The sequence below is a fragment of the Centruroides sculpturatus genome, unplaced genomic scaffold (assembly GCF_000671375.1).
Source record: "Centruroides sculpturatus isolate CEXI.00-Female unplaced genomic scaffold, Cexi_2.0 scaffold317, whole genome shotgun sequence".
Taxonomy (NCBI): Eukaryota; Metazoa; Arthropoda; class Arachnida; order Scorpiones; family Buthidae; genus Centruroides; species Centruroides sculpturatus.
The window spans coordinates 256,845-268,962 of record NW_019384610.1 but is presented as its reverse complement, the minus strand read 5'-3'; the positions used below and the strand labels follow the sequence as shown (position 1 = coordinate 268,962).

The window sequence follows — 12,118 nt, the reverse complement described above, 5'->3', positions numbered from 1 at the left end:
GAAAACCCACGTAAACAGCTCGGCCAAGCACAACCAACGACCAACTAACAGTGTTTTAGTGGTTTTACCCACTCGACTACTGGTGGGCGAAGTTTTAATGGAAATATCTAGAAAAAAAATGTAATTAAACGGTCAAAAATGTAACATAAAACGTAAAGCTTCTGGAGTAATAAAATATTGTTTAAACGAAACTATTCCGTTTGTTTTATATCAAACATTTTTGACTATGAGCATTTATATTTAATAAAATATTGAGAAAATGATGATCTATGTAACCTTGTTAAATTCTTGTATTTTTGAAAATCATTAGTTTAAATGCGCAATATTCAAAATTCCTAAAACAGAACTGAAATTTTTGTAAAAGTGAAATACTCAATCATAAGTGAATAATCCAATAATCGCAATTAATTCTTTACAATGATAAAGTTGTAAATCTGCGATCCACACTAAAAGCTATTGAAACGGCTCTCTAGTGCCAATTAAAAAGTAGATCCCAACTGAATTCAAAAATTACATTTTTTCGATCAAATGTTATCATGAAACTATTTTTATTACCTCATTTCCTTAACTCTCTATTGAATATAAATTGTAATTTATATCATATTACGTTAAATTTAATCTTAAGAATTAAAAACAACAATCTATAGAAATACCCGATAAATGTAGAACAAACGTCTCACTTTGTTGAGAATATCTGAAATTAACAATAGTGATGGCTACAATAATAGTAAATATTTCATATGAAACCATACTTTGTCTATTGTTATCACTTTTTGTTACGAATATAAGGTTTCAATACGACATTTTATTCGAACTTAACTCTACGCGTGTTACGCAGGCAGAGTTTTACATAATACAATTAGTAGGAAAGTTTTAATGTTTCGTACACCGCCATTGTTAGGCTTAATGGCCGAACGGTTAAGGCAACAGCCTACCTCTCTGGGGATTCCAGGAGAGAATTGAACGAATACAGAAACCACAGGAATTTTTCGGGATGATCCTTCTGATTTATCGGGCCCGTATCTATTTTTTTGTTTGTTTGTTAAGTTATGGCAACGCAACACTTGGGCGATCTGCCTAGGGGATGCCTTCCGGGAGGTCTTTTTAATTTAAGGGAAACTGCCCCTATTTAGGCGTCACAGACGTGGAGAAAACCCGGAAAACTTTACGTGGTCAGCCCGTCCGAGCGCGGTGAGAACCTACGATCGAACTCCCAGTGTTCAGGGTACGAAGACCGCTTGGCCACTGGTGGGGGTCCCGTATCTGACCTTAGGCTGCCCCATTGTGAACTTGGTCGAACTAATAACAGGCTTGCTAAGAAAAGGCTCTCTTAGTGCCACAGGACGGAAAGAGTGTAACAAAAAAGAAACAAAGTTACATTGGACAATAGCATTTGCTCGTAATTTGAATACTAAAGTACTGTATATAACAGACATGGGCAAATGCTGCTCCGAGAGCCGCATGCGGCTCTTTTTGAATTACATGCGGCTCTTGCTAAAAGTGTTAATTTCTGCTTTTTATTATTATTTTTACAATTTTATTTCCACAATTTTGTGAAAATATGTTTATTAAAAAAATTCAATATTTGTTTTATATTATATTTATATTATACTAGCTGCAAGGACCCGCTTCGCTGGGTTTTTAAAAAGTAACGATAGTGAAGATTAAGATAATTACATTATAGCCAATCTTACCCGTTTTCACAGAATGCAAGAATTAGGTCCCCCGTTTCCAGACTAATTAGAGACCTGGTCCCTATTCTATTTCTGAACGTCTCCTGTTCACTTCCAGTCAAACGAACTATTTTCAATGTTTCTGGAACGTTTACAATCGTTCCATAATCGAACCAATATTCGAATTTTATGTTCGAATTCAAATTCGAATATTGTTCGAATTAAATTCGAACAAAACATTCGAAATAGAAAACCACTTTCAATCACTTTCAGCCCCATATCTCCCGCACCCTTATAGCTATCGAGACGCAACCCCCATAGTGCACGAATGGAGACTTGGGGCTACTACCACATATAAACTCCATTCACGTGCGATGTGTAGTTTTGGCGGAAAAGTGAAATATAGGGACACACACGTCCATTTATATATATATATATAGATAATAAAAACGCGGTACAGAATAAAAAAGTACAGAACTGCGGCTCTCATGCATTTTGCAAAACCTACATCTCGGCTCCCACTAAACTTTTGCTTGCCCACCCCTGGTATACAACATCCCTAACATAGTGTCCACAGAGCAGAAAGAGACGGACGGCCGTATGCCGAGCATTCAAGATGTCAGTCTACCGCTCTAGGAACACGGAATCGAATCCTAAGGAGTCGAAAAATCCCCAAGAATTTTTCGGAAGGTGGTCCATCCAAATATGTTGGGCCCGTCCCTACCTCTCGGTCGCCCCATTGTGGCCCTGGCCAAACCCATAATGGGCTGATTAAAAAAAAGCCCTCTTAGTGCCCACAGCACGGAAAGAATTAAAAATAAAAATAAAAATAAAGCGGAAAGAGATAAGGGAAAAAGATGTGCACAAGAAACCTACATATAAAGTTTTAATGTAGGTTTCTTTTAAAAATTATTGTATTTACCTTTACTATTTTTAAATAAAATATTTTATTAAATATATATTTTTTATTTTTTTGCATTTTTTATATGACATTTTCCCGCGTTCTAAACTCTGCGACAATTTTATAGCCCAATCGTCGTCATCTGGCAGTAAACAAATTTAAAAACGAAAATGGCGGACTTTGAACGTGTTCCTGTCGTCAACGTGAACGTAAAAAACCTAAATTTTCTCTATCCGAGTATTGTGCTAGCCATTAAAAATTCCACTTTCATATCTATCGATTTGGTAAATATTTAATTATATACTTACAGCAATTAATATTATAATACAAGCCAACGTAATTAATTTATATTCATTTTATTATCTCCAAATTATAAAGTAATTCCTGTGGATATTGTGAAAATTATTTTTAATAGTAATAAGTTATTAAAAAGCTACGATTCCAGTTAGTACAATTGCAGAAGTGAATGACACTGCTGGAACCTTAACAGAGCTGCAGAGAGTGGCCGCAGGAGCAAAAAGTCAAAGAACCATACCTCTATATGTGGCCTTTCCAAGATATTGCCCCCCCAAAATCGCCCTACTTTCAGAGAGCGATCGGGAGTCTATGCTAGTTTTGAGGAGCCCACTTGACTGTGGAGTATTTAATGTTATATAATTTTAGGGGAGTTCTGCCCAACATTCTGCTCCCACGACGTGCAGAATGTTGGGTTAGGCTTGCTGTTGCTCACCTTGACTGATGCAGAGCGTGCAGAATAGGCAGTAGTACTGGTTTGAGGTGAAAACTGTTTAAAGTCAGAAGTTAATGCATTTATTATTTGTTGTAGACACCGATCACTGGCCTGTATGTAACATAATTTTCTTGTAAGCGTGACATTCCTGAGCAAGATGGCAACTGGAACTACCACCATTGGATTTCTATATTTGGAGGCTAATATCTTGGAAAGGGTCAGATTTTTCTTTATTTTTTACCAATAAATATTGTTATAATGGCTGACTGTCATGCTGGGCTGTCTGTTAAACACACAATAGGCTTAGCAGAACATGCAGCATTACTCCCTGTAGCACCTAGGAGTAGGTTGTAGGCTTTTGGAGGTGAGTTCAATGATCTGAAATAGAATGGCATGATTTTCAAATGATTTGGTTCATATGTTTGGCTGCCTACTGATTGGTGGAGACTGTTCCAGTATAAACTTGTTTATCTGCTGATGTTTAAGGTGGATGGAGGTATACTTTCTATGCATTAGGGAAAGTGTCATTGTCTTTAAAGTTGATGACCTTTTTCAAAACTGCCTTGTATATCTCCATTGGTTCAAGATATCACAGTTATGCTCTATTAGATGTTCGACAGAGAATCCTGTTCCTGTTGGTTCAAATCAAACAGTTTTCTTTCAAGGCAGATGGGAGATTTAAGTATAGCATACCATCTTCTAGAATTGTGGATAGCTTTACAAAGACATAGTTTATGTACCAGATTGATTAACAAAGCACATTCTGTTGGAAGTTGGGTTTCATATATAGAGAAAGGAAAAATGCCTAAGGTATAGTTGTAAAAACTTCAACTTAGCATTGATGCAGAAAAGATGTATAAGTTTACAATATTGTTTGGCTGGCATAGCCATAATCCAAAGGATGTCTTCTAGATACTGCTTAATATTGCACTAAGAAACTTAACTCAATGTGTGCTTTATTAATCAACCAGATATGTAAACTATGCCTTAGTAATCTGCAATACTAGGACAAAATGGTATGCTATACTTAAATCTCTAATCTGCCTTGAAGACCAATTATTCAACATAGACCAACAACTCCTCTCCAATATAAATGTAGGAGTTGTATCTTTGGTTGATTCTCTCAGGTACTGCTGACTTGATATTTCAAAGTTTACTGCTTGTAAGCAATGTTTTTAATTGATCCAGCCTGTATTATTTAATAGCTTTAAAAAGTAAACATTTTTTTGATTCACTAACACAAGATGTGTTTTTATTTCAACACTTGGTGGTATTCCATCTTTATTTAGTTAAAGTGACATGCATATTACTTAATGTGATGACTTACTGTGAGAGTTGTTCTTGGTAAATTTTCTTGATGGCTTCCTTTGGTGATGTTTGCTTTGATGAAATTTGCCATTTCTATGTAATAATTTGTTTTAAATCTACTTGTGTTAATGAATCAAAGAAATTAAGACAACACGGTTTCAGAAGATTTAAAAGGGTAAAAATGTTAAAAAATAACCCTTACTTTTAACCTTCTAACCAGAGTGGTTGTGTTATATGTCAGCTAAAAGTAAAAATGTTTGCTATGCCATTATAACAATAATTTTTATAATATTTTCTTACTTTTTCAACAGAAATATATAACAATACTAGCAGATATTATAAATGTATAACATTTCCCCCATGGGGGAAATTTTCGAAAAATCCCTGTTTAGTGTATATTCTGTTGACATACCCTATTAAAACGTAATCAAAAACGCAAAAAACCGCATCTAAAATAGTATAAATAGAAGCAGAGTTCTTTACAGTAAGCCTTAATCCTGTCCATCTCCCCTCAGTGGGGAATTTCGACAAGTATATTATATAAAAACATGTCTGTATTCGAATCCAGCGTTGTCAAAATTTCAAAGGAATTGGTAGGAACAAACAAGCATTACATTTTTATTTATATAGATAGATAGATGATCTGCTTTAGTTCATCCCCTCAGAAAAGCATAATGCCTCACAGAAAAGAAAACTTAGGTTGTCGCACTCGTAGCGCCATCTGTTGGACATAAAAGCTTTAATCCTAGATGATATTTTTTTAATTTATATGAATGTTTAACGAAATAATATACAGCCTATGTCTACCCTGAAGTTCCATTCTAAATATTGGTGAAAGAATTTTTGAAATCGGATGAGTAGTTTCAGAGATTACCCGCTACATACAAACTTCGAACATTACCTCTTTATAATAATAGTATAGATAATGTATTATCATTTTTATTATAGTTTAACATAATATAAAAAATATATTATATAGAGGTGCTGAATTTTCTGATCTATTTTCAAATTTATATTATTTTAGGAATTAAGTGGAATTGGGAATAGACATGAAATTAATTGTAGGTAAGAACTAAGTTTTCTTTTTTGATAAAAAAAAATATAATTTTACTTTAATTACTTTAAACTCTCTATTTTAAGATTTTATCAAAGTATTTAATATTGCTTTAATCTTCTCTGTACATTGGGCATTGGCTTTTGCCAGACAAGTAAACAGAAGCCAGATCTGCTCATTAACATATCTAAACTAATCATACACTTAGACTTGTACATGCGTTATACTAAAGTCAACTCATTACTAAATATATTGTCATGGTATTCATTCACTAAAATCATCTACTCTATAAGTAACATGTGACACACAGCATTTACTCAAATTATTGAGTAAATTTCTTGAAACTAAATACTCTAAAAGAAATTCTTCCAGAGTAACCAGGAGTTTAAAAGGAAGTAAAAAAATTCAGAAATTTCCTTACTTAATCATTCTTTTTTCTAATATATATATGTTACTGTGAAAGACCAATATCTGGCAAATGTCAACATTCTCCAGTGAATGTCAGCATTCACACAGTTATTTTTTGTATGTACGAAATATTTGCTAAATATCATTATTTCTCACTTACACCGGCAAATGTCGACATTCAGCATGCACTGATGGTGAATGTTGAATAAAAATATTTTTATTACGTTAAGACAAAAATGCAACTTTTTAATATGTCAGAATAGGAGAAAGCTTAAGTAACAGCAAATGTAAATAAACTGTTGAACCTAAAACAAACAGTACATTCTTAATCAGAAAAGAAAAATAATACACAATAGTAAACTTACACATATATTATGTGATTAATGTTATACAATCTTATTTATTGCAACAAAAACTGTTATGACACTATGAATTTCACAAGAGTCCCTTGCTTTTACAACTGAATTTATTTGTGGAACACTCTTTTTGCAATGACAGCGTGCCTTGCCCTCCACTTTTTGAATTAGAATCTGCTTCTCTCAGTGATATTTCTTGAGAAGAAATCTCATCTATGGAAAATAACTTTTCTTTACAAATTATGAACTGATTGCAGGTATAAAGCTGCTTGAGGGTACCTTTTTTGTTTGCTAATTTATAAAAGTCGGAGTCATCTATTCCAACAACAACTGCCAACACATTTTGGGCATCTGTATGGCCATAGTTGACATCAGGGACTTGTGTTCGTACAGTATCACCAATTTGAGCAGGAGGAAATTTTCTTTTTGAGGTTTGTAACATTTTTATTGCTTGCAGTAGAAAATTCATTCGCGGCCGCTCTTTTTATAGAAATAGTGTTGCTCAGTCAGGGCTTGACATGAAGACGTGGTGGATTGCAGCTCCTCTTCAATATTTTCATTTGGAATATGGCATTCGTTATGGCCACTACTCAAATTTCCTTCAAAAGTATTAACAATTTCTTCAAGCTGTTCTTCAGTTTCAATATTTGCATTTTGTTCAGGGCTGTGGAGTCGCATAAAAATCTACTGACTCCAACTTTTCCTTACCATCCGACTCTGACTCCGACCAGGGGCAGACTTGTTACCGAAAGAGACCCGGAAATTCTGATGTCATCACGTGACCTCAGAATAAAAGATTCAATAAATAGAGTTCTAATAAAGATAGAACATAGAAACTTTTTATTCCAAAGCTCCTCTAAGTAATATATATAAGTAATAATAAGACTCCTCTAAGTAATATATAAATATGTATTTGATAATTTTTATTACTCCGGCTGTTATATATAATAGAGGGAAAGTGTAGCACTTGGTCAAAAAATGACCCCTCCCAAATTTTTACATTTTTGGATTCGGGACACCTTTAAATTTCGAGTTATACAAAAGATTTGAGATTTTTTCTATATGTGTGAATGTTAGATTGTGTGTGGGGGGCATGATTTTGTTCACCCTGTTTGAAGCCTAATAATTTCTGTGGTCAAAGTGGTCAGAATCGGAGTCAGATTGTTCAACACAGGAGGTAGTTATTAAGCGTCAAAGTGGTTGAACTAAATCGTGTCCCCATACACATTCTAATATCTTAGGCGAGAACATCTTAACAGGTCTTACTGTACTATTATAAAATGACAAAAAAAGCTTACTTTGAGGGTAGAGACAAGTTTTATTTTATTTTTTTAAATTTTGAATGCTAATAATGAGTAAAATATTCATTAAGAGAGATGACAACATGACCCCTTTTATGTCTTCACCCTGTCGACCTTTAATTAAGAACCAAAATTTAATAGTATTAATGCCCCTTTATATGCAAGCTACAGTGCCACATTTCGTTTCTTAAACTTTACCCATTCTGAGATATTGTTTAATATCTCAGAACAGAAAATAAAGAAATTAAACAAATTAGACGCCAACAAACAAACACAATTTTTCCTCTTTTTATTGACTTTTTTGAGGGGTTTGGGAGGTCTCCAAATGTGTAGATTTGCAAATAAACTTGGGAGGGTTAAATTTGACACGATTCTAATACTTTTCCATTTTATATACATAACAAGTTGGTAAGTAAAAAGGAGTCAGAGTCAGTGGATTTTTTGACGACTCCGACTCCGGCTAAAACACCAAAACTCCATGACTCCGACTCCACAGCCTTGGTTTTGTTTGCCAGGCAAAGATGATGATTCTATGCCTCTTTTTGGTTTAATGCCAAACAGGGCTTCATAAGGACTTTGGCATATTTCTTCGTGATATGTAGTGTTCTTGGCAAATTGTACAAAGGACAAACCATCTGACCATTTATTTGTATCATTATTGTTCATCCATGCAGTTAACATATTCTGTATATCCTGATTGGCCCTTTCAACTGAGCCTTGTGTTTGACTATGATGAGGCTTTCCATGAACTATCTTAACATCTTTCCACATAGCACATTGTTCGGATATGACTCGATTACATAATTCTCTACCATTATCTGAATGCAATATAGCTGGGGCACCAAATGTTAAAAATATTTGAAGAAGCTGTCTTAGTTTTCAAAGGTAGTAACTGGACAAATTTCATTAAATGATCTTGATACACCATTATGAACTTATATTTGCCATCCCTGTGTCTATCAGATCAACTTGACATCTTGAGTTTAAGTCATTGGTTTCACAACAATAACTTTTTTATGTGCACTATGTTTCATTGTTTACATAAATTTAAATACAACAATACAACTTCATATGTAATATTTTTGTATTTAAGTTGCAATTCTTTAAGCATATGTGTTCTTCCTCCATGGCCTGTTCTGCTGTGAGTTTCAGATAGTATACTGAACAATTTATCATTGGCAACATAATACTGTATATTCGTTTCTCCTGGTTTTAATGGTACAATTAATTAATTTCTCTTCATTATTAATTTTTAAAATGTCAAAATGTTTTAATCATCTATAATCCAAAGGTGTGCTGCACTTAGTTTTAGCAGAAATCACTTCAGAAAGTATTTTAGATTACTTTTCTTGAGAAAAATAAAAACAATTGTCTTCTCATTTACTTGCAATTAATGCACGTAACTTTTCAAAAAAAAATTCTTGGTTCACTTCAGTATTCATTCAATGTAAATTAGGGTATCGGATAAAAACATAAAATTTAAAAAAATGTTGCATGCACCAGTAAACCTTGCATAAAACTGACAAACAGCAGTGTTCCAGAGTATAACAAATAGATACCACATGATTTCAATTGCGGCAGAACAAAGGATTTGGCAACAGACTGTTGCCTTTCTGTCGACATCAGCTTCTCGGGTGTTGTTTCAACCTCCACCAAAGCTTATCTGTGATTGTTGACATACACCAGCGATTGTTCAAATGTATAATAATATAACCAAATATTCAATCTTTCACCAACATATTTTGTATGTGTTGACTTTCATTGGAGAATATCGACATTATCTAATTTTGGTCTTTCACAGTAACATATATATATATATATTATATATATATGTTATTGACTTTATTGTATGCAGTTTATTTTAGTAAATACAATTTCAGTCATATTCCATTTACTGAAATTGTTTTCAATGTTGTTTGTTAATACAATAGAGCGTCGTTTATCCAAAAGCCACTCATTCAAAACGTCGGTTAACCGAAAGCATTCCAATCAGACTGTGTTGTGCTGAATCGAAGGTTTTTGATACTAGATTAACTCCCAAAATATAATTTTTTTGTTTTTATATTTTTCAATATATTTATTTTGTTTGTACAAAATAAAGAAATAATATTTAATGATACAATAGCCACAATTATTATTTTAAAATATTTACATTAGGCTTAACATCAATGAAAATTCAACACGAAGCGACACACAACAGAAAAAAATTTCAATGTGGGATAGGTTAATATATTTTTTCGTACATAATCAGTTATCTAAACAACCTCAGTCCCCAATTGATTCGGATAAACAACGCTCTACTGTAATTTTTTGTGTGTAAGATTTAGTTAAAATAATATATTATCAGGATTTTGATGAAATATACAAAAATTGAAAAGAAAAATCTTTATAATTTAAAAAAAATTACTTTATGAAGAACAAACATTTTGAATTAGCTATACTGTTTAAAGTCAAGTTCAATTGTCTGGAATAAGAATTATTTAAAATATAAAAAGTCATAGAATGTAATCGCACAGTAAGAATATGATAAATATATAATCATTAATATAAATATAATTTAACAAGTAATAATTAATTAACAAGGTGAAGAATAAATATAAAAATTAACAAAAAAACAAAGAGGATAAAATAAGAAAAGTAAATATCAACTATAAAATGAAGAAATAAAATGAAATATCTAACATTAAAAGTGCCTCCATCATGGCAGTTGATACAGTCTCTCCTTTAATCATAAATTTCCAGCATTTTTCTGATATTGGCAAAATTAAAATTTTTAATGTGCTTAATAATTGTTGCATGATTCATAAAATAGTTTTCCTTGAATGAATGCAAATGTTGACAATATTGTAAAAAAAATTTTCTGTTTTGTATACAGTATTCTTTAATGTACATTGACAATAATCTGCAGGTATAATTATTATTCTATAATCTGATGATGGTCATTTAAAATGGCTGAAAATATTTGTTCTGTATAAAGTAACTTTTGTTGAACTATAAAGATTTTCATTTTAAAGTGTAATATATTTACATGTTGGAAAAGTTTGAATGTCCAGAGTGAGTTAAATTCTCACTGCAGACATTTGATTTTGTATTCGTAACCTGACACAGGCCCCTGAATGTGGCTGAAAATGTTTATTATATAGTTACTATTGGAAAGTGTGAGAAATGTGTGGTTTTTCTATGTTGAATTAGAAATAATAGTTAATTTTGTAAATTTAGTTAATTCAATTTATTTTTAAATTTAGCTCAATTGAGGACAGATATAAAGCATTATCTGAAGTTGCTAAAACACGTGCTATTATTTCTTTTGGCATATCCTGTTTTAAATTACAATCAAACTATCCCAATTCTAAGAACTGTCTTGGCATTAAGTAAGTAAATTTTCTTAATACTGAAATATATTTTAAAATATACAGTAGAGCATCGATTATCTGACCCCCGATTAACCATCACATCGGTTAACTGACCGTTCTAGTTGGCAAATTTCAAATGTCCGCTAGTGATGTGGCACTACAATATTTGGCTGTGTCTTGGCTACTTTAATATTATTTTTGTTAAACTTTTGTGTGTTTTAGCTGGCTCAACCATTAAAGGGCAGCCAGTATTTAAACGAGACTTAATTTTCTAATTATGAATGGTTGTTTTGTGAGCAATAAAATAATTTTAAAATAATTTTTAACGATATGATAGCGACAATTATTATTTTTAAAAAAATTTGTTAGGCTTAACATCGATGAAAATTCAATGCGAAGTTGGTTAATAGCGATATACTAATATACTAATTACATGGGATATACTAATATACTATACTAATAATGTATTTTTTTCGGTTATCCTATTTTTCAGTTATCCGACCAACCTGAGTCCCCAATTGAGTCGGATAATCAATGCTCTACTGTATTTACTGTATTATAAATTACATTTTAAGATACCAATTTTCAAAATAATTTTTTGTGTATGTTTAACTTAGAACTTGGCACCATAATTAAATGAATAATATCATGACTGCTAATTGAGGAAACCAAATTATTTTTAATACACAGTTTAACACTATACAATAATGAGTCTTTTGATGTCTTTTCTCACACCTCAGGAACACAGGTGTTGAACACAAAAAATTTTATATACAGTCGACCCCCCTATAAGATAGAGATACATTCCATTCTCTAGGAATCCGATTTCTTACGAATCCTTCCAATCACAACCCGACACGTGTCAAGTTTACGGACTACGGCTGTTTGAAAGATTTTCTTCCATAAAATTAATCGATTCTAGACTAATCCGACTCAACATTTCCAAAATACGTATATATTTTTTGGGAATAATCCGTATAAACTACGCTATAAACAAAAAATTGTAGGATTACTTACCGAGTGTCACCATTCGA

General features: G+C 32.4%; 1 protein-coding gene across 2 annotated transcripts in view; it reads left to right on the top strand.

Annotated features, from left to right (window-relative positions):
• Positions 1 to 2,731: 2,731 nt before the first annotated feature.
• LOC111625227 (target of EGR1 protein 1-like) overlaps positions 2,732 to 12,118 on the top strand; it is a 26,261-nt gene continuing 16,874 nt past the window's right edge. For both annotated transcript variants that reach the window (XM_023368313.1, XM_023368314.1), the window contains exons 1-3: positions 2,732 to 2,858; positions 5,637 to 5,677; positions 10,977 to 11,102. In XM_023368313.1, the coding sequence (XP_023224081.1) occupies positions 2,745 to 2,858; positions 5,637 to 5,677; positions 10,977 to 11,102 (281 nt within the window). In that variant the 5' untranslated portion in view covers positions 2,732 to 2,744. The remainder of the gene's footprint in view (positions 2,859 to 5,636; positions 5,678 to 10,976; positions 11,103 to 12,118) is intronic.